Source organism: Heterocephalus glaber, unplaced genomic scaffold, assembly GCF_053883595.1.
Source record: "Heterocephalus glaber isolate CG9 unplaced genomic scaffold, H.glaber_assembly_v1.0 deba00000621, whole genome shotgun sequence".
NCBI lineage: Eukaryota > Metazoa > Chordata > Mammalia > Rodentia > Bathyergidae > Heterocephalus > Heterocephalus glaber.
In genome coordinates this window covers 587934-611925 of record NW_028258153.1, presented here as the reverse complement: position 1 = coordinate 611925, position 23992 = coordinate 587934, and the positions used below count along the sequence as shown (strand labels likewise).

General features: G+C 38.4%; 1 protein-coding gene across 12 annotated transcripts in view; it reads right to left on the bottom strand.

Annotated features, from left to right (window-relative positions):
- Dock10 (dedicator of cytokinesis 10) overlaps positions 1-23992 on the bottom strand; it is a 263362-nt gene that overhangs the window by 39058 nt on the left and 200312 nt on the right. For all 12 annotated transcript variants that reach the window (XM_087205974.1, XM_087205976.1, XM_087205977.1 and 9 more), the window contains 6 exons: positions 18812-18958; positions 13478-13561; positions 11217-11313; positions 9410-9454; positions 244-419; positions 2-118 (listed from right to left, as the gene is read on the bottom strand). In XM_087205974.1, coding sequence (XP_087062100.1) covers positions 2-118; positions 244-419; positions 9410-9454; positions 11217-11313; positions 13478-13561; positions 18812-18958 — 666 coding nt within the window. The remainder of the gene's footprint in view (position 1; positions 119-243; positions 420-9409; positions 9455-11216; positions 11314-13477; positions 13562-18811; positions 18959-23992) is intronic.

The following is a 23992-nucleotide window of genomic DNA, read 5'->3' as shown; positions in this document are numbered from 1 at the left end:
CCTGATTAGATGTATTGACTGTAAAAGGATATAGGTCCTTCAGGTAAATCCTCGGCATATTGTCCAGAAGCATGCCATATAGGGGCATATATAAACTCGCTATCTGGGCCTGCTTTCTCTAGGTGAAAAGGAGGCCAAAGAAATGATTCACATAAAAATCAATAGGCTTGCAGGTTTGATATGCATTTAATGCAGTGAGCCATTAAACAGTGTTTGGGGAGGGAAGAAAGGAAGTTCACTTACTGGTTCTCTGTATCGATCATCAAATGAATGCTTAGCCATTAGATTTTTTAGGACAGCTAAAGCTAAGTGCCTGATATCTTGGTCTTCCTGTAGGGCAAAGCCGACCTCTCGGAGCAAAATTCCGATTAAGAAATGTTTGCGGCAAAATTCATTCGTGACAGAATATTCAGGCATATCTTTGGGAGAAGAGATATTGTGTTATTGACAAGAAAACAAGTCACTTCATAAATACTAAGGCAACTGTCATTAACCCCTTCCTCCAGTAGGAGTGATTCAGTAAAACAATTTTCCTAGAGATGGACTGTGTATCTAATCCTAGAGATGGACTATAGTAAGACAAGGAATGTTCTGTGTACAGAAACAAAAGCAAATACAAAGAATATTCCTGTTATATTTCATAAAGATGCCATGTTTACAGTATTACAGGAGTTAAAACCACATATTCTGCCTGTAGAAATCAGGAAATGTTTGAGGAAGGGATATGCTGAGCTGAGCCTTTAAAGATGCTTAAGATTTGGGGGTACAAATATTTGAGGGAGCAGATGGGGGCAGTGGATATAGGACAGGAGGTTGGGAGAAGGGATAGGGTTTTTGATGGCACCCAATTCTGGAAACACAGGTATGGAGGAGCATAGGTCCTTAGGGGACAGTGAGCACAGCCACCCAAAGGGGAGAGGGAGGAATTGAGGCTTGAGGGATAGGGAGGGGTTGGAGGATGGAAAAATTTGAGAATAAATTCCCCCACTGTCTTTTATGTCCTGCTGTCATTTACATTTCTATAGGAAAGATTAAAACACAAAGGGCTTTGAGGTCAGTGACCTCATTAGACTTGCGGTTTAATTACTTAATAAGATGGCTGCAGGATATAAATGCATTAGATAGTAGGGAGAGGAGAGGGAGATAAAAGAGGGGCAAGAAAAGAATATGGGCTGGGGTTGCAGGAACTGAGTAGAAGAAGTGAAATCAGGACAGGGAAGTTTATCAGGAAGGATGTGAAGGAGCAATAGAGAGAGAGAGAGAGAGAGAGAGAGAGACAAGAAAGCCAGAGGGGCCAAAAAATATGGAGCTGAAATTATGGAGAAAAGATGTTACAATTTCCAGTAATAATGGATTTATTCAGAATTGTCCCATGTGCTTCCTAAGTGTAATTGTTAACAGTGTACTAGCACCAGGGGCCAACTTCTTGATGTTGGTATTGGCAATGACTTTATGAATATGACCCGAAAACATAGGCAACATTACAAAATAAACAGGTGAAACTACATCAAATTAAAAAGTTTCTGGAAAGCAAAGGAAACAATCAACAAAATGAAAAGGCAACAAACAGATGGCATAAAAATACATGGAATCTATGTATCTGATGGGGGGCTGATATCCAAAACAAATAAAGAACCCATACACCTGAATAGCAAATCCAAAACAAAACAAAAATCAAAACCCAAACAACTACAATTAAAACAAGTAATTAGGCTAAAAAATGGGCAAAGGACCTGAGTAGACATTTTTCTAAAGGAGACATAAAAATGACAATGGAAATAAGAAAAAAGTGCTCAGTATCAGTAGTAATTATGGAAGTGAAAAATCAAAACTACAAAGCGTTATCATCTCATTCCTGGTAGGATGGCTATTATCTGAAGTCAAACATGTGTATGGAGGATAACAATGTAGGGAGGAGTGGAGAAAAGAGAATCCTTGTACCCTGTTGGAGGGCTTGTAAATGGATATAGTCATTACAGGAACTAGTAAGAAGCTCCTCAAATAACTAAAAACAGAACTATCATGTTCTCCAGCAACCCAATCTCAGACCATCTACCTAAAGGAATTGAAATCAGTATCTTTTTAAAATAATTTTTTCTCTTTTAATTGACATGTAAAAACATGAAAATTGTCAATGATGTACCATGTAATAGTTTGATACATGTGTACATTATGATGGTTGTCACATTAAACATATCAGTTTCTGCAAGCATTTATCATTTCTTGATGGTAAAAACTTTTAAAATACTTTCTTCTAGGTCTTTGGAATGTGCAGTACATTGTCATTTTCTATAGCCACCCTATTTTGCAGTAGCACAGTACAACTTCTTGCTCCTGTCTAGCCGCAACTTAATACCCAATGGTCAACCTTTCCTTATCCCTTCCTTCACCTACTTTTCCTGGCCTTTGGTAATCACTACTCTACTCTTAACCCTTTTTAAAATAATTTTTGGTTTTAGTAGTACCTCTTTGTAGTATATAATGAACACATCCCTCATGGGAGTTTTATGTCCCTTTTTCTTCCCCTTTCTCCCCCTCCCTCCTTCTCTAGGTCCTCTTCCCATTTGCAAATGTTTTTACATCAATTATTTTTTAGGTTTCATGTGATTCACATATGTGGTCCCTGTCTTCTATGTTTGGCTTATTTTAATTATTATGATGATCTCCAGTTCCATTCACGTTGCTATAAATGACAGGATTTCATATTTTACGGCTGGATAGCATTTCATATTGGGTATATGTACCACACTTACTTTATCCACACACCATCTGACGGACACTTGGGTTGTTTCCATTTCTTGGATGTCCAGAATAGTGTGGTGATAAACATGGCATGTCTCTATGACATAATGATTTCAATATCTTTGGATATGTACCCAGGAGTGGGTTTGCTACATCCTATGGCAACTCTATTTTTAATATTTTGAGGAACCTTCATTCTGTTTTCCATAATGGCTAACTAACTCACATTGCCATTAACAGTGTGCAAGTCTCCACACATCCTCAGCAGCACTTGTTACCTTGAGTTTTTTTGAAATGAAATCAGTAGAAATCAGAAGAAATAGCTTCATCCTCATGTTTGTTGAAAAATTATTCACAGTAGTCAATATATGAAAATAAACCTAAATGCCCATTCAGAGATGAATGGATAAAGAAAATCCAATATATAGGAGCCTTCCCGGCTGCTGTACCACTGCCCTCAATGCCCAGGAGCAGAGCTACCCCCATTGCCAAGGAGGTGAGCCAGCACAAACCCCCACCCACAGATGAGATGAGACATGTAAACAAGTCTCAAAACTAGAATTCCAGATTACCTACAGCAACCCCAAAGGGAAACGAGATGGAACAATCTGATACTCAACCACTTGGACTCCTTGAACTGGAAATAAAAGAAGATCTGGAAAAAATAAAATCAGAAATAATTTCTGGATAACAGCAGAGATTGTGCTCATAGTGCAAGAAATGATTAATAAATCTAGAGTGGACACAAATAAAAAAATAAAGGAGCTGAGGAACATGATGGAATCCCAACATAGAAAACAAATGGAATCCAGAAAACACATGCAAATAGATTTCCAGGACATGAAAAACTCCATTGAAAGTCTACACAGCAGAATGAGCCAATGTGAGGACAGAATTTCAGATATAGAAGATAAGATTGCAATTAGTGACTAGGAAAAGAAAAATTGCTTCAAAATTGTAAGGGAACATGAGAAATCAATCCAGCAGCTGCTAGATGATGCAAAGAAGAATGACATAAGACTGATCAGAGTCAATGAAGAAACAGGAGAGAGCCAGATGACATAAAATATCTGTTCACAGAAGTGATGGCAGAAAACTTCCCAAGCAGGGGAAAAGAATTTGACACACAGATAAGTGAGGCATATAGGACTCCAACTAGCCTTGATCAATAAAAATCTACACATAGGCATATAATAGTTACGATTCCAGAAACCCAACAGAAGAACAAAATTCTACAAGCAGTTAGAGAAAAGAAACAAATCACATACAAAGGAAAGCCCGTCAGAATCACAGCAGACTTCTCGAAATGAATCCTCAAGGCAAGAAGGGGTTGGAATGATGAATTTCAAGTCCTAAAGGAAAACAGCCTCCAACCCAGATTGACGTACTCTGCTTTCAAAATTGATGGAGAAATAAGATATTTTCATGACAAGGAGCACCGAGGAACTTCATGAATACCAAACCAGCACTCCAAAAAATTTTAGACAATATCCTAGGAAAAGACAAAAAGACACAACCCCAGAAAGCCCAGTAGAATGAATCCATCTGTCATGACAAGAAATTAAAGCAAAGGGGGAGAATCCAACAAAAAGAAAAAGTCATGATGATGATAAGTCAATGCATATCAGTTATAACTATCAATGTTAATGGTCTCAATTCACTGATCAAAAAATAATAGACTGGCAGAATGGGTCAAGAACCAAGATCCAACAATATGCTCCATACAAGAAACACACTTAATTAAAAAAGAAACTCATAGACTGAAGGTTCAAAGGTAGAAAACAATATTCCATGTGACGGGAACCCCAAAAAAGCAAGAGTAACTATCAATTGAATGGATTTCAAACCAACACTGATTAAGAGAGACAAAGAAGGACACTAAATGCTTTTATTGGTTTTTTTTTTTTTTTTTGGTACCGGAGATCAAACTTGGGTCCTTGCACTTGCACAGCAGGAGGTGAAACCACTGAGCTAAATCCCCAGCCACTACATGCTTTTAAAGGGAACAATCCAAGAGGAAGAGATGACAATCATAAATATATATGCACCAAACACTAGTGCGCCCCACTATATAAAACAGATACTAATGGACAAGAAAAATCAAATAAGCACTAATACAATAGTACAGGGGACCTCAATACCCCACTGCCACAAATAGATTGATCAACTAGACAAAAAATAAGCAATGAAATACTAGAACTCAATCAAACTCTTGAACAAATTAACTTACCAGATCTTCACAGAGGGTTCCACCCTACAAAATCAGAATATACATTCTCTTCAGCTGCACATGGGTCATTCTCCAAAACAGACCACATATTCACTCATAGAGCATATTTAAGTAAGTTCAAAGGAATTGAAGTTATCCCCTGCATATTATCAGATCATAGTGTGATGAAACTGGAAACCAATAGTAAAAGAAACCTCAAGAATTTCATAAACACATGGAAACTGAACAACACACTTCTGAATAACCAGTGGGTCACAGAGGAAATGAAAGAAGAAATCAGAGAGTTCCTACAATTAAATGACAATGACAATACAACATATCGTAATCTATGGGACACAATGAAAGCAGTCTTCCAAGAGAAATTCATAGCAGTGAATACTCACATGAGGAAAGCAGAGTGAGCCCAATTATACAACCTGATGCTGAACCTCAAGCTCCTAGAAAAGGAAGAGGAGGACAAATCCAAAGCTCACACGAGGGAGGAAATTATATAGATCAGGGCAGAAATCAATGCAATGGAGACTAAGAGAACAATACAAAAAAAATCAATGAAAGAAAGAGTTGGTTCTTTGAAAGAATAAACAAAATTGACAAACCCTTAGCCAACCTTATCAGAAAAAGGGAAAGAAAATGCCAAAATCCATGCAATTAAGAATGAAAAGGATGAAATTACAATGGACCCAGCAGAAATTCAGAGGATCATCAACATCTATTTCGAGTATCTATACTCCAATAAGACAGAAAACACAGAAGAAACGGACTGATTACTAGATATGTATGAACTCCCAAAGTTGGTCGAAGAAGACCTAAAAATTCTAAACAACCCAATATCAATCAATGAAATTGAAAATGTGATAAAAACTTACCAACTAAGAAAAGCCCAGGTCTTGATGGCTTCACTGCTGAATTCTACAAGACATTTAGAGAGGAACTGCTGCCACTACTGTTTAAACTCTTCAATGAAATTGAAAGGGAAGCAATACTCCCAAATTCATTCCTGGAAGCAAGCATCACCTTGATCCCCAAAGCAGAGAAAGACCCAACCAAAAAAGAGAACTATAGGCCAATCTCAATAATCACCATAGATGCAAACATCCTTAATAAGATACTGGCAAGTAGAATTCAGAAGATCATCAAGAAGCTCATACACCCTGACCAAGTGGGATTCATCCCAGGGATGCAGGGATGGTTCAACATAAGCAAATCAATCAATGTAATACACTATAGCAATAGAGCCAAGGACAAAAACCATATGATTGTCTCCATAGATGCAGAAAAAGCATTTGACAAAATCCAACATGCATTTATGATAAAAACCCTACAAAAAATTGGAATAGATGGTCTCTACCTCAAACTAACAGAAGCCATCTATGAAAAACCAACAGCCAATATCATACTAAATGGTCAAAAACTGAAATCTTTCACATTAAAATCAGGAACAAGACCAGGATGTCCACTATCACCACTCTTGTTCAATATAGTTCTGGAAACATTAGCCATGGCAATTAGACAAGAGAAAGAAATAAAAGGAATAAAAATAGGAAATGAAGAAGTCAAATTGTCATTATTTGCAGATGACATGATACTCTATATAGAAGACCCCAAGAATTCCACCTAAAGTCTTCTAGACTTAACCAAATTCAGTCAAGTAGCTGGTTACAAGGTCAACACACAAAAATCAACAGCTTTCCTCTACACAAATGACAGACTTACTGAGAGAGAAATAGGGCAAATAATTCCTTTCACAATAGCATCCCAAAAATTGAAATACCTAGGAATCAACCTAATGAAAGAGATCAAAGACCTCTTCTCTGAAAACTATGGCACTCTGAAAAGAGAGATTGAAGATGATATCAGAAAATGGACAGACATCCCCTGCTCCTGGGTAGGAAGGATTAATACAGTGAAAATGGCCATACTTCCAAAACTGCTATATAGGTTTAATGCAATTCCAATTGAGATCCCAGCAGCATACTTCATGGACCTTGAAAAAACAATCCAAAAATTCATTTGGAACAAGAAGAGACCTAGAATAGCAAAAGCAATTGTAGGTAACAGAGACATGGCAGGGGGTATCACAGCTCCCAACTTGAAACTATACTACAAAGCTACTGTGATAAAAAAAAGCATGATGCTGGCAAAAAACAGACCTGAGGACCAGTGGAACAGATTAGAAGATGCAGAAATAACTCCAGACACACTCAGCCATCTCATCTTCGACAAAGGAGCCAAACACCCTCACTGGAGGAAAGATAGCCTCTTTAATAAATGGTGCTGGAAAAATTGGATTTCAACTTGCCAAAGATTAAATCTAGACCTATTTCTCTCACCATGCACTAAACTAAAATAAAAATGGATTAAAGATGTAAATATTAAAACAGAAACGCTGAACCAGCTCGAACAGAGGTTAGGTAGAACTCTTGAAGACATTGGTGTAGGAAAAGATTTTCTGAACAAAACCTCAGTTGCCTGTCAACTAGCACAAACAATCAACAAGTGGAATTTCTTCTTACTAAAAAGCTTCTGCACAGCAAGAGAAACCACCAAAAGTGTGAAGAGACAACCCACAATGTGGGAAAAAATTTTCTCCTGCTAGTCCTCAGACAAAGGTCTACTATCTTGAATCTATAAAGAACTTAAAAAAAATCAGACCTCCCAAATTTAAAGACCCAATCCAAAAATGGGCATACGAAATGAACAGACATTTCTCAGACAAAGAAGTAGAAATAGCAAATAAACATATGAAAAAATATTCAAAATTACTGGTCATTTGAGAGATGCAAATGAAAACAATGTTGAGATTCTACCTCACTCCAGAAAGAATGGCTAGTATCATGAAATCAACCAACAACAAATGCTGGCAGGGCTGGGGGGAAAGAGGAACCCTGCTCCACTGCTGGTGGGAGTGTAGACTGGTGCAACTACTATGGAAATCAGAATGGAGATACCTCAAAGAACTAGGACTGAAAATCCCATTTGATTCAGCTATTCCCCTGCTGGGTATCTTCCCCCCAAAATTAAAAGAATCATATTATAGTGATATATGTGCACCCATGTTCATAGCAGCACAATTTGTAATAGCTAAAGCTTGAAAGCAGCCCAATTCCCCATCAACTGGAGACTTGATAAAGAAAATGTGGTTTTTTAAATAAAATGGAGTACTACTCAGCTATAAAGAATGAGACCTTAGAGACATTTATAGTTAAATGGATGAACTCTTCATTGAAATAAATAGGACACACATGTGTAAATACTGAATAGTTTCTGTGGTGTGAGAAACTGACAGTGTAAATAAGGACTAAAAGGTATAAGAGATAATGTGAAATAAGAAGTAAATGGGCAAAGGGGAAGGGGAAGTGGGAGGGGTAGGGGAAAGGAAAGAAGGGAATGGAATTAATATGAGAAAATGAAAAAATGGAAACAAAGTCTTTGTAAATAGGGAGGGGTGGAGGGGTTGAAGGGAGGTCAGGGGAATGGGGAAAAAATAAGAACCAAGAGAGATTATGTAAAGGTGCAAATTTCCAATGATGAATGTCATTATATTGTTTACCTAAAATGTACCAATAAAATTAATTTTAAACAAAGAAAGTAAAATATAGTACTATTCATTCTTAGTAAAAGAAGGAAGATTCTGCCATTTGGAACAACATGAGCGAAATTAGGGGACATTAATGCTAATGGAAAGAAGCCGAAATAAAACTACTGCAAGATATACATATGTATATGTGTGTAGAAACTTAAAAAAGGTAAATTCATAGAAGCTCAGAGTATAAAAGCAATTTTCAGGGGCTAGGGAATTAATTAAACTGGGAAATTTTGGTTAAAGGGTACAAACTTTCAATTATAAGATGAATACATTCTGGAGATCAAATGTATAGCACGGTTGCTACAGTTAATATACTGTATAATATCATATAAAGCTGGTTATAAAGACGAGACGTGGTGGTGTATGCCTCTAATCACAAATTCCTGGCAGTAGGCAGTGGGATCCCATGTTTGAGGCCAGTCTGGGCAACTTAGCATGACCCTGTCTAAAAATAAAGTTAATGGAAGAGTGGAGGTGTAGTTCAGTGGCTGAGTACTTATACAGGACATATGAGGATATGGATTCAACAACCCCCAGTAGTTATACTGAATAAGTACATATTTTATATATGGGAATTTTATTTTTGGCATAAACTAAGGAAATTTCAGATGTTTTGAGAACTTAAAAAATTCAATCTTTTGAGAGTAAAATATGAAATAATTGAAGTCAGGGAATCATTAAATTATCTGTGGTAAAAGAAAGGTTCAGTCAACTTTTTGAAGATCTTGATTATATATTACAGATGTGGCTATTTACTAGCACATGAAAGCTGCTAATTTGTAATATCTATACTCATCAATATCATTATATGATGTTTATTGGTGCTTAGGTAAGTAATATAAGTTGCTTACCTGTGGCATGTAACTCTTGAATTGATTCTGAAGGGGTCAAAGGATCTAGATTTAATATAAACAAAATGATTAGATACACATATTCTCAGATATACACATATATTCATTAACTATGTATAATTTGTACTAGAAAATTAAAATATATTTTAAAAATTATAAGTGAATCTCTTAATATTGCCATTTTTCCAGAATACCTTAGGTTGGTTGCTTCCTTAAGAAAGAACATCATGAAGAGAATTATTTTAATTCTTAGCCCTGTATATGAGCGCATATTTTTTCTAACAAAAATATGCCTGCTGTGAAACATATTTTTATACTCCGTGTTTATGGTATTCAACATACAAAAAGACTCATCAGGCCTTTTTCTGAGCTATTGATCGATAGCTACTGGAAGCAAAATGACCAAATAAGGGTTTGACCTTTTGAATATTTTAACCAGCTTAGCTAACCAATAATGACTTTACACTAATTTAAAAAACAAATTCAAATCAGAACAAACAAAAGCCTAAAGATGTTACAGTGCAATATATCACGTCAGTCTCTTTTTCTGTGCTTCATACATTAGAAAATAATGGGACAATATCCATAGATTATATTTCAGATTAAAGTGCCAAAATGTTTATAGGTTTGATAATATAATTTTCCTTCTAAAATATTATTGTAAGCTATAGTAGTTACAAGGAGGGTTTTTCATTATCCTAGTTTCCAGTTCATGAATATTAAAATCACACCTTCTGAACAGTTTACTCATCATTGTCTAGAAGCATTTCAAGTTACTAAGTCATTTAAGTATTTTCTCTGCCTCTTGATGTTTGATTAGTTTCTGATGTCTAAATGAGTCATGCTCATCCTCTATCATGATTTTCTTGTTTTTACGTAGATTATATGTTATACTCATCCCATATGTTATATACATACACATATAAAATTTTTTAATTTACAAAAGCAATAAATGAAAATAACATGTAGACTATTGATGCCCTAATAAGTATAGAAACAAAATATGAAGTTCCATTCTCACCTCCACATACAATGTCTTCCTCTCTTTGGCTTAGGAATGTCAGATATTTATAATGTTGTTTCCCTCCCCTCTCCTTCCCTCCCCTCCCCTGTCATCCCCCTCCCCTCCTTCCCTCTCTCCTTTCCTCATAATATACAGGTTTTCCTTGTACAATCCATTAAGAGTAACTTTGTTTTAACAAAATGACACACATCGAGGGATAATCCTAAATGAAATTATACTCAAAGCTGTAACTTTTTCTCCCTGTAATTTTTATATCTCAGTCTATGGAAAGTTATCTTTTGGAGCTAGTGAGGTGAAAGACAGCAGCCTCTAGGTTAAAATTCTTTGATGTACTATAATCTGGTTTAAAATTTTGTTGGCTTTCTCTTTTTTTTGTATTAAATTCTTTTATTGGTACATTGTAGGTATACAACACAATTACATTTCTCATTGGGAATTTTACCTTTGTATAATGCATCTTGGTTCTCATTATTTCCCCATTCCCCGCCCTCTCTTCACGCCTTCCACCCCTCCCTATTTACAAAGACTTTATTTCCATTTTTTCCATTTCTCATCATTTTTTCCTTTCCCTTGTTTCCTTTTGTTGGCTTTCTCTTTAATGAAGAGAGAAAGACAAAAGTTAAGAAATATAGAGTTGTATTCATCAAACGCATGCCAACAACTTCTCCCACATCTCCAGGTTACCTGGCTCTATTCAGGAAACAGGAAAATGGTAAAAAACAAAAGGCAAATAAACCAAGAGTATTCAGTTGAGAGGAGCTAAGAAAAATGAGGAACTATTACCTGGAATGTTTGAGGATCTTATGGGGAGACACAATGGAATAAAGTGCTCATGTTGACATACTTCTTGAAGAAAATCAAATTTATACTGGCATAAGGTCTGAAAAAGAGGCAAACTGAATGACTATTATTTATACATCAAGAAAGATAATAAAGACAAACAAAGATCTGCACTTGAACCTCATCTCTAAAAGAAGTAATTACTTTTGTGCAACCACAAAGCCATTGTTACATTTAAAAGATCCTGTGCCTTCCAAAACAGGCTCTGTCTTCTCCTCAAGAAATGACCCCATTTGTAACCGACATTTGGCTTCCATGTGAGATAAGATCCCGATTCCTGTTTCTGGCTTCTTTCAGCGTATGTCATAACATGGCAATTGTGAGAAAAACCTTGGTGTACCACATGTGCAGAGCTCTCTCAAAACCTAACTGGAATCATAAAACAACTTCACAAGCAGAACGCAAGACTATAGTTAAGACGTCGGTCAGATCATCCAAATTAGACTGAAACTCTGTATGTCTCTTGTTCTCAGCACATGTTATTTAATGGGTTTTTCTTCGCTGCCTTACAAAAAGGCCTGCCTTTTCAATAAGGTCTAGTTGTGGAAGTAATAAAGCCTAGACAGGGTCTATGAGGACTGTAACACATGCATTGAGAAGAATTATATCAGTAGGAACAGTTAGCACAATCATAACTGCTCTAGTTTTACTCCCATGCACATTAAATAATCATTCTGTAAGACTCAGATTATCATTACTATATCCGCCAATAGTACCACACAAAGTAAAAGATTCCCCATATACTTAGATGTTTTAGAATTATGTTTTGTGGCAACATTAGTCAATATTTTAAAATCTTGCCACTTCAAATAAGGAAAGTATTTGACCTTAATTTTTTTACAGTAAAGTCAGTAGAAGTATAATTAAATTATATATGTGAATTATCCTTCACTGAGGACATTCTGTTTGGTCTTTGGAAAAATGTATAATTTAGGTCTACTGCAATTATATCTAAATGGATAGTCTGCAAATAACATGCATAATAGGAGCGCAAATAGGAAAGATTCTTCCAAAAAATACTTAGAGAACTGAATTTCCAAAACCAAATGACATATAACCATGTAACTTCCCTGATCAAACATAATTCTCCACTCCAGAGCTCTTAAGCATGATCTGAGGAGTTTAGGATTACCTTTACATATTTACTTTTGGCCTTTTTATATCTGTTGTTCTTTCCCATCCTAGATAATTTACCCTTGGGGAATTCTGTTCTTTTCAATGGGTAAATGTTAGTGGAGAATTATTAATTCAGGGGCCCTGTCTTTCTTCCTTAAAAGGCAGTTGTGTGACCCAAAGCAGACTGATACCCTGTCTCCTCTATGGAATTTCAACCTGAAGCAGATTATACAGATCAAGAAAATCGCTCCAGTTGATTAATTATGTAGCAGTAGTGGCAGGAGCATCACCCTGGCTTAATGGTCCCTTGTTTGTGATCATTCCTGTACTCTCTAAGTGCCCTGGCCCCTTCTCCTTTCAAAGCCTGATTCTCCATCTCTTTCTTCAACACTATTTACTCCCAGTATTCTTCCATAAAATCCCTTTTACTCAAGTTTGAGTCAGATTCTGTTGCTTCCAGCCCACAGAATTCTAAGTGACACAACTTTCTTGATCTGCCTATTTCTAGTCTCCATTTTCTCCACTACATGCTATACCATATCTTGGTGGATTTCAACTTGAGAATGGCTGAGAATCACCTGAAAGTTTCATTAAGACAGTTTTCTGCACCCCTATGATGCTACCTCATTGGTTTAGGAACCACACTGGGAGAACCACTGCTCTAGAGTTCCTTCACTGTCTCTCTGACATACACCTCTATTTGAGCAGGGTGATCAATCCAAATGGGTGGCCCATTTTGCCAAGAACTTGAGGGTTTCCAAGGAAATAGGACTTTCAGTGCTAAATCTAAGACAGCACAGCATAAACTAGAATATAGGAATTGCAGCTGAAGTGAGCCACTTCTTTTCCACCAGTGGAAAATAGAAATGAAGTGCAAACACTCTCATCCACTCCTTTACCTCCATTAAGGAAGGGCTTGGCATTTGCTCAGTAGATGGAACACTTAAAAGGGTGTGTCTCCTTGGTTTAGATCTTATTTTTTGACACAGAAAATGGATAGGTTAATGTTCAGGCAGATATAAAGAGACCAGTTTATTTATTTATAATGCAGAATTTAGCAAATAATCACCCATCCCTGTGGTTCTTACCTTCAGATCCCCGGAGGAAAACATGCTGATGTAATTGTTAACTGTCCTAAACACAAATCCTCGGTCCATGAATGTAAAGCAGCGCTGAAAAGGATAAAATTCTAAGTCCAAACATTTGTACTTGGGGAATCATTGAAGATTAAAAAAAATAATTACATGTATTGAAGAAAATTAATACATTTAGCTAAATGTATTGTACAGGTGTCTTAAGAAAAATCTCTAAAATATGTTTAAACACTCATCCACAAATGGCAAGTCATTAAAATACTAGGCAGAGTATACAAATCAGAAAGTTGCAAACTTGTACTTGTCACTTGTATGAAACATCACTTGGAATTTTTCAGTGAAATGACTTTTCATACGGAAAAGTATAAATTTTAGTTGTCGGTCTCTTATGTTTTTGGATATTACTTGTTTATTACTGACTTTTTAGTAATTTGACTCCACAGTTGCTTGAGTGGAGACTGCTATGCAGCACTGGGAAGGGTTGGGAGGTAGGGATGGGTCTGGAAGGCCTCTTTAATTTCACTGGGCCCTTTAAGAGGGTAGCTATTCTCTTTTTCACCCAAGGATGTTTAAATTTGAAGAATGAAGGGAAGGGAGGAAAGCCTGAGATTTATATTAGAGAGTTGCCCACTGTCTTCCTTATTCTGCTGTCAGATCGTCTTTATTGGGGCAAGGACAGTCTTATCAGTAGGTAGGTTTGGAGGAACACCTGCACTCTCTCCAAAACACCAATGGCTGTCTTACCTGTAATCAGGCTGTAGTAGTCAAGAGTGCACTGGCACGGAGTGAATTAGGAGGTACTGACCATATCTACTCATAAAATATCTTGGGAAGGCACCACCACAGACTGCCATATGGATTTACCACTTGGTATGCAAGTTGTTTTTTTTGGTACTGGGGATTGAACTCAGGATCCTGCGCTTGTAAGGAAGGCGTGGTGCCATTGAGCTAAATCCTTGGCAGGTGTGCAAGTTTTATTCCATTCCTCCTCAGGGGTGGAAGCACACACTCTACTTGGAAACATGCCTGTGCTGAACCACATGGTGTGCAGTGCACCTTTCGCTTGTCCAAAGAGTTAAGATAGTGCATTGCAATGGTTTTGCATTTCTTGTTTCTCTTCTCAATTTTACTCTGAATTCTCTTCTCTCAGAAAGGCCTAGACATAAAATCTTGCTATAGGTAGTATAAGTGGACAATTCTCCCACTGGAATATACCCCTGTAAAAGCAAGGGCTATTTTCTCTAGCAAGGCTCTTTTATTTAAGTCATTTCTGTTATTTTACTTTCAAGTGTGGTAGTGTATCTATTCATTATTGTATAACTATATTGCTTCATCTATATTTTCACTTTTACTGTAAATTTTAGTTCTTTCTATTCAGTAGGGACATGTTTCCTCTTACGTCCCAAGAGGAGAGTGAGAGAGGTAGAGACCATGGCACATTCATTGCCTCAAAAGAAAGATGGGGAGGAATAAGCGAGCGAGGGCTGAACACTTGTGCCTTCTGTGTGTTGCTGGATTCTGGCGCGTGTGTTCATCCTCCCAGGCTCTGCATCTGTAGGTGGATGTCCCAACCTGGCCACCCTTGGAATATCCACAGCCTGGAGCCCTCTCTGGGAAAACTCTGCTGTCTCCTTCCTGCTAAGAAGGGGTCCTAGTCTCATCCTGCAGGAAGGGGAAGATCACCCAGGACATCCCTGAGCCCTAGAAACTTCTCAAGAAAGAGAAGGAGAAATGGGGGCCTGGGAAATCTTTGGCGAAAATGGAAGGGCCCTTTGACTCCATGGAAGAAAGGCTGGTGAGTCCTGTCGTTGAACCAGTCCAGGGGAGGTGTGGCAAAGGCCATACCTACATCCTAGGGGCTACTGTGGCTGCTCTGCAGATCAGACCTCTGAGCTCTTGAAGAGGTCTCATCTCCAGCTTCCATGAATAGGGATGATAGGGAGAAGGCTACACTGGGGAGTAAAGAAGCCAACTTGGAGTTTCCTGAATTAGAAAAAAGCCTCTATGTAGAAGCTTGTCATCCTCTTCACAAGGGACAGGGAGGGAGAAAGGGGGTTATTCCTATGATGCAAGATCATCGGAGTCAGGCTTCCTCCGGTACAAGTCCTACTACAGGTCCAGCTTCTCCAATTGTGTGATTGGTCCTGGGGCTGTTTCACACTAGCATCTCCTTGACCTCTGGTGCAGTAACTCTCCTGCCCATGGCTGAGGCCTGGGAAGAGGGCTTTTTGCTTTAGTTTTTGCATTATTTATATTAACTTTTTATATGAACTGAAAGTAAATTATAGCAGGTTTTGGCAAATGATGGCCCTAGGGCCAAAGCAGCCTACCACCTGTTTTATACAAGGTGTTTTCTTGGAATGCAGCCATAGTTATTCATTTACACATTTCTACAGTAAAATGTCCATGGTTGTTTTTGGGTTATAGTACCAGAGTTGAGTAGTCGTGACAGATTGTATGGCTGACAAAACAGAAAATATTTAATATTTGGCCATTTACACAAAAAGTTTGCAGACTCCTGATTTACAGAATAACTTATATTTTGTTAAACTTTTTGTCAGTTTGATTAATAAGCTAAAAGCCAAATATTATAAGTTACATTAAAAAAGGTATTGTTGTAATGAAAAAATATTTATTTTACCAAGAGTGAGATCAAGGAAGAATTTATTCTATAATTGGTTCAGGGCTGAATTATAGAACTCTAGATTGCAAAAAGGATCCACAGGAATGCCCTTGTCCTGTCCTTTATTTTACAAAGCCATTGGTTCTACCATTTCCCCCTGGACACTTTTCCTTTGTCTCCGTATTAGGCATTAGCTTATAAACCAACTATTGTGAAGATGAGCTCAATGGAAAACAGTCATTTATTCCCAAAGCACAGACTATTTAAGCCTAATAGAGCAGATATGAAGACATCTCCCTTTCCAGAGACTCATTGGTGCATCTTTTTTGCACACATATTTTTTTCAAACATACTTACTAAGACACCAAGTTCATATCTCATCTTTGATTATTTCCAAGTGTTTTTCAAGAGCTAGTTGAAAGAAAGCAGGGGGTTGTATGGTGAGTGGGGAAAAGGCTATGTGTATGTGAGGAGGAAAATAAAAATCAGAATGAACCTGTGTTTGCTACCAGCTTGGTATTTTGCCTTATAAGAGAAGTGTCTAAACAGGTGTGCTCAGGTAAGAGTTGTTACCCAGTTTGGTAGCAAAAAAAAATTACAAAAGGCTCATAGGTTGTGAAGGAGCCATTCAAACCCTATCTACTTCAAGGACAGAACAGCAAAAACAAAAATGTACAAGGTTTTTGGCATATCTGCTGTGAAAATATTACTTCCTCATGATGCAGAGTGAGGAAAGGTCCTAATTAACTCAGGATATTTTTTATATGTCCACACACTGGTTTCTAGATATTCTGTTCTCTTGATTCTTGGAAAACATTCTTGGTAAAACTACCACATTGTAACATTATTTTAATTGTTAAATTCCCATGAAGATTGATTCACAGTATTTAAGTACTAATATACAATTAAATAATCAAAGAGGTAAAAGTCATATTCAGTTTATGTGAGCAAATATTTTCAGACTGCTGAGAATACAAGAAATTTATCTCAACACTGGGACTGGGCAATGTTGAACTGTTAAAAGCTCAAAATATATCATTTCCTTAAAACTGTGCCAAATGATAGCATTTAACTTTCAAAAATTACTTTCTCTCCCTTTTTGTTTTTTCTCATATAATTCAAATGATTTATTTAATAAACCTTCTAAGAAGTTTCTTTTTGGTATTCTGTGTTAATAAATGCCATTACAACTACAAATTAAATATAATTGTGTGTAATGCACTTTTATGTTGTAGAATATACTGAACTAAGCCTTCCATTCATAAACTCCATATATGTGTGATCGTTTCAATTTGAGATCCATGTGATCTACACATGTTGACTCTATTTGTTTATCTGTTGTCAATCTGTGTTTTTTATTTAGGAGTGCACCAAACTGGTGGTACCAGTTAATTTTTAATATTGGACAGCTTTTTGTTTGCCTTTATGTGAGATATTAGTTTATGCACCACAGGGAGCAATCTCTGCATCAATGAATGCCAAGGAAAACTCATTCATTCCAACAAGTACAGAACATTTAAGTCAAAGATAGTAGATATGGGATCTTTTCTGTTTTTGAAAGACTTGTTTATTCATTTTTTTCTTTGCAATTTAGAAAAGAATATCGCAGATGTTTCTTTAAACATCTTTTGCTTACAAACTGGACTATGTATAATTTTTTCCAAATCTTCTACTCTTTTAAGCACTTTAAATAAACTACCAGCATAGCAATACATTTTATTCCTATAGGTGCCAAAATAAGGGAAAAACTCAGAGAAATTTTTTGCCTTTACCATTTTACCTTTTATCCCCGACCAACCTTTGCTTTTACTGGAACAAAGAAAAAGAAAAACACAAGAGGCAAAGCACTGAAGAAAAAAAAATAAATTCATGATAAGAACAAATTTAGTGTATAATTTACAAGAGTTTTTTTAGCACCTTTACAAAGAATTTAGGTTGAGTTGAAGTTCACCAAAGACAATTCAGGTTAAGCATCCATCTACTTTTTGGATTATTAATTTGATATTAACATTAATTTATAAATTACCATAGTCACTCAGTATGTTGTGGTGTCTACAAAAAATAAGTGGTTTAATCAAAGTTATAATAGCTAATGGTTGGGTAAGAGAAAGAAGAGAAGAAAACTATTGTCTTCCTAAGTGTATTATCTGCTAAATTTTGCATTTTTTTCTTCTCAATTCAATATGATTGCCTATAATCCAAAGAAACAGGACTAACTTTCATATAGATCCAGTTAAGAAAGTAGCTGCTTGACACTTAAATTGACAATTTTCCATTTGTATGTTCAGTACATTATCTTTTCATCATAGAAAAGAAAGCTTAGAGGCAATATAACAAATGAGAGAAGTTACCAGGTGTTTTTCCCAAATGGCTATTGGGTATCATTATCACACCTGTCACAGATCCAGAATTGTCACCTCAAGGGCAGAAATGCTGGAGAGAATAATATTGCCACAATGCAGCATCTTTTCAAACATTTCATTTTTTCCCTTAAAAATATGCAGCAGTACTTTTATCTAACCTTAGCTTCTTCAATGAGACTCCATGTTAGAAAAGATATTAGAAAGTATTTCAAGCAGGAAGGATGATAAATGAAGTTATTCACTGCACTGTGCTCATTTTGCCGCCTACTGTGGCGATGTGAATCAATTAACATTCTGAATATCTTGCACACACTGTAGAACTGTGGTCTCACAGAACTGTACCTTAAGAAATCTGGCAGCACTGTGGTTTGCTCTTTTTGTTTCTTCAAGTGCATCCTTGTATTTCCAAATCACGTGGTCACATAAGACCATCACAAGATTGTCCAATTCATTTTGGTAAGATTCAGGAAATCTTTGAGCCCGGGAAAGCTAAGGAAAGAATGGATTGTTTATAATGTGATTTATGAAATAGGACTCCAAGAGGAAGTAAATTGAAAGACTTGCTTTAGAGATTGTCAAATAAAAGGAGTCCTTTTGAAAACTTGACAGCAATAATAAAATAAAAACCTTTCTAATTTCAGAGCCATGCTTTCCATCATATTCATTTAATGTTCCTTTCTATTTTGACCAATACATTTTCACTTTTTCAGTAAAAAGTACACTAGAATACATCAATGACAAACTATTGAAATGATAGAAAATGTGCAAAGTACGATATGAACCATTTCATAACTTATCACTTCTTAATTCCTTTCTCTTGCCTCCCAAGAAATAACTGCTATTAAAAATCTAATGAATATTTTTCTGAACTTTTTGGACACAGAGTTCCGTTTAATTGAAAATAAATTACTTTGTTTTTTTAAAAAAACTAGGACTCCCTCTCAATAACCAATTAAGAAATTAATGCATGGCTAACGGGATGGGCGCAGGTACAGCTTTGGTTTGAAATGCTCTGTGATAAGAGGTGCAGCCCGGCTGTTCTTCACTGCGTGGTCCCAGGAAAGACACAGGTGAGAGGTGTCAGACTCACAAATCTGGTGCTGTGACACCAGATGCAGAGAGGCCTGGCTGAGAGAGACGGGAAAGATTGATAGCAGTGTAAGAGGCCCCTTTGGAGCACGTGAGAGTAAAGTTTGAGGTGGCCAAGTCACTCAATTCCTGAATTTATACAGGCCTTTTCTACAAGACAGATAAGACTCACTAATCGCTATAAGTTGGCTTTAGATAGATGTTTTGCAAAAGGGAGGGGATCAAGAGACAGAAGGAGGGATCCTGGAGAGGGAAAGGGGATGAAAAAAAGTATTAAAAAGTAATAAAATGATACTCAGATAATTTTTATTATAGACAGAAAAATACAGAATTTAGAGTTAGACTGAAGCCTTTCTCTCTCTCTCCTTTCCTTCCTTCCTTCTTTCCTTCTCTCTCTCTCTCCCTTCCTTCCTCCCTTCCTTCTTTCCTTCCTTCTCTCCCTCTCTCTCTCATTCATTTTTTGAGACAGGATCTTGCTATGTAGTTCAGCCTGACCTTGAACTTTCTGTGTAGTTCAGCCTGACCTTGAACTTTCTGTGTAGGTCAGGCTGGCCTTGAACTTGTGGCAGTCCTCTCTTCTCAACCTCGTGCGTGCTGGGATTACAGGTGTGCATCACCTTGCTCAGCTGGAGTATATATTGCTAAATCGTGAGCACCCAGCCTTCCAGGTTGGAAGAATAAGAACCATGAAGGCTGAAGTTACAAGAGTTGCATAACATGGAGAATTAAGAGTGGAACTTGGAGCTGACTTGGACTTTTTTAAAGCCAATTTACCAGGAAACCACTGTATAGGTATTTTGAGACTCAGAGCTACCCTTTGTATTATAATTTATTGTTGAAATCAAATGAATTAACAACAAATCAATCTAACTTAACCGTACACATCATTTCATTCATACACCTTGGGCAATAAAGACAAACAATTCACCTACAGGAAAGTAACAGTCACTTTTTAACTAATCAGAGCACATTTGTCAGGGTCTGAGATCCGTTAAACATACAGATGCCACATTCAGTCCACATCGGCATGTATTAACCTCCCAGCTTCCATGTTTCCTTTCTCTTTCCCTCTGTGTGGCTTCCCTGCAAATTCTTCTTGTGGCCATCCCCACTCTTAACCCAAAGACATATGATCTGATAAATACAAGAGGAATATTTCCAACTGTTCTCTGGGAGAAGATCACAAAGGTTAGAAGTGGAGGAATTCCCACATCAGAGATGCAGAGTTTCCTGTTTCAGGCCAGGAAAGAAAGGAAGTAGAAAGAGCTTGAAACAGGGGGTCAGAGCTGGAATGGGGAGGTGAACCTGGGCTATGGCCATGGTCATGAGGGATGGGCCCTGGCTGTGGGGGCTGGATTTTAGGAATTTGGGAATTTTGTTAGGAACAAGATGAGTGATGGCAAATAAAAGGTGTAGCCACTACAAGGGACCAGAAGGTCTCTATTAGAGATCAGACCGTGAATATTACAGCAGGTCCCAGGAGACCAGAACTCACCTTGTCCAGGATAGCAGGGGTCAGCTAGGGGACAAGATCTGCCCAACGACACTGCGGGTCCTGGAGATTAAACCTAGACATCGCTCCTGACTTCCTCAGACCCCTTGAACTCCTAACACTGATGACTAACATTTCCGTAATGGTGGAGAAAGCCATTCACTTCATAATTTTAAAAGAATAGTGCAAACAGCGTGGGAGAAGTTTAAGGTGAATGCTTTTGTGTCAAATGATGATACTGGATATTTTCCTACTGTGATCCATGGTAGAAAAATTGGGAGGTGGTCCCCAGAGAGAAAGCCGAAGTATGGGGGCCACCACTGAAGGGGGTAATGAAAAGCAAACCTGAGTCAGTGAGGAGCCAGTATTGTTGTGTATGATTGGTTATTCTTAGGCCAGTCACACGTGTGTTTGGTGACCTATGTATGTGAGAAGATGCATACTGGTGAGGACTAGAAGAGAAATTTTGTCGAATCTATTTTTGTGAAAAGAGAGAACAAGTTCTGACATGTTAGGTGTCATTTTCATCATTTCATAAATTAGTAGTTGAGCAGGGATTTCAGCAGGGGGGATTCCTGATCCCAACATGGCTTAAGGACAAAGAGATAGGAATCATTCTTATCTTCGTGATAGATTTTTTTCTTCCTCCAAAGCAGGAGACTATCATCTCTGGAGCAGAGGCAGCCAAAAAGCACACATAGGACTTAGAGTGAAGAGGTGGAATGGCAGAGATGGTTAAAGGTGCAGCCTTTCTGTCACACTGAGGTCAAGGCCGGGGTCGGAAACATCTGGGGTGTGTAAGCATGGACAGGAGCCTCTGGGTGGCTGACCCTGTACACTTGACTCTCAATGGCTGTTGAAGTGTCTCATCCTTCCCTGTTAACAGTCAGCTCTTCTCCCAGGGAGAAGGGAGGAAACAGGGAAACCCTTGGGGAGCTGACTCACCTCCACCCCTGGGAATCAGGCCAAACACTGAATATTTGCTAAGCCTAATAAAGTAGGAAAGAGAATAATACACCACAAGGGGCTGGAACAATTAGCTAGCATGTACCAGAAGGAGGTAGGGGTACCTTTGATATTGCATGATAAAGGTGTGAGATCAAGGACCAGAGTGTAAAAGGGGGTGTGCATCAGAGTTCAGTGACAAAGGGTGCATTTTCAGGTCCCACAATCCAGTAAGGCAAGGATAGGCAATTCACTCTTAGAGTGGCTTTTGGAGTTCTGGAGATACACACTTGAAACAAAATTGGAAGTGTCTGAGTTGTTCTGGCAAAGGATAGAGGGAGAGTAAGGAGAAGATGGGAGGTGGAAGTTTAGGAAGAATGGACATTAACTGATACCAGAAGATTCGCCAGAGTGTCAAGTTCCCAAGGACAGCCAGGAAGACATATCGTACACTAAGGCCATCAAGGGGGCACTGGGGATCAATGCCACTCAGATGTTGGTGGGAGAGGCAGCTGTGGTGTTGGCTCGTTGGCAGTAATAGGGATAGTAAGTCACCACACTAACAGAGGTATGTGCTGTGCTCAGTCTCCAGGAGTCTGAGGCTGAATTATCACAGTAAATAGCAAAGCTGGTGGCTCAGTCAAAGGGCTTTGACCCTCAGGGACCTGAGGAGCTAGCTAATGCTGTGTGGAATCCTGAGGGACAAAACAGTGCCACAATTCACATCCACAAAGAAGGCAAGACTGGACAAGTGGAAGATGAGGATGTTCACTCCAATAAACAGTCACAATTCCTTTCTCTGTTCCTCATCCTAAGTCAACTTTCAGATCTGGTACACACTGACTAAAGAGGTAGCAGGGTCCCTAAGGGAAATCCTGTAACTCTGTACTAAATGGAGCATATATTATGGTGATTGTATCAGATCTTCTGCAAAGGCCCCTTTAGCCATTTACTCAGCCTGCTGTAGCCTGGAAGAGGGAGTACTCACATATTTCAAGGACTGATGGACACAGGAACTGAGTTGAAATTGGAAACCAAAAACATCACCATGTTTGCCTGATTAGAGTTAGGACTTCCAGGGATTAAAAGTGGAGTCTCGGCTAATGTTCTGTTAGCAACAAGTCCACTGGGTGCAAAGATCCACCCAATAGTCATTGACCTCATCCCCAAAGAATAGTTTGTATTGACAAAATTGGTATTTGGAGTAGCACTGCTCTGGGTGCTTGTCCTGTGGAGCTGGCCTGGTGGACAAGCAGGTTGACGTGTTGACACCATCTCTCTCTCCCCAATGAGGAAAATAAATCAGAGTAGTGTCACTAATTGCCATCATCCCCGCCCTAAGCAACAGTGTTGATTGACCCTCCTGAGTAGAGGTCAGTATCAAATGTCAGAGTTTCCCCTGGGCCTTATCCCAGTGGGGACCAAGAGAAACATGTGGGGAACATAAGTGGTGCCCTGGGTGCTTCTCAGTCCTCTCTACCCAGGTGTAATTGTGAATGGTCGAGTGCAGCAACCCTGGCCTGAGTAGGGTGTGGTGATCACAGGCTGAGACAGCTCTGGAAGGAGGGTTTGGGTCACACAGTCAGGTGGCTCCCAAGAGTCTTCAGAGCTGTGAGCTAAGGTGAGGGGATGTAGAATGGATTGCAAAGGAGGAGTCCACCTGCCATGGCAGCAGCTGTAGTTGATCTCATTGGCTTCCCTCATCTGTTTCTTTTCAGGATTCAGACCAATGGGAGCCGTGGGGAGCAGATTCACGAACACCGGCAGTGAGCCCAACCATGTGCATGGCTCCCATGTCCCCTTAAGACAGAATACACTGGGAAGACCTCGTCTTGGCATCTGCTCAAGTGCGTGTGCCAATGTGGCCCGCTGCCCACCAGCTGCTCCCATTCAGTAGGCCCGGACCATCTGCCCTCAGTGGGTCTTCTGAGCAGTCTCTTCTCTCAGACTGCCCATGGTCTGGTGAAACCTTGCTCACTGGCAGGCTGTTTAGCTAA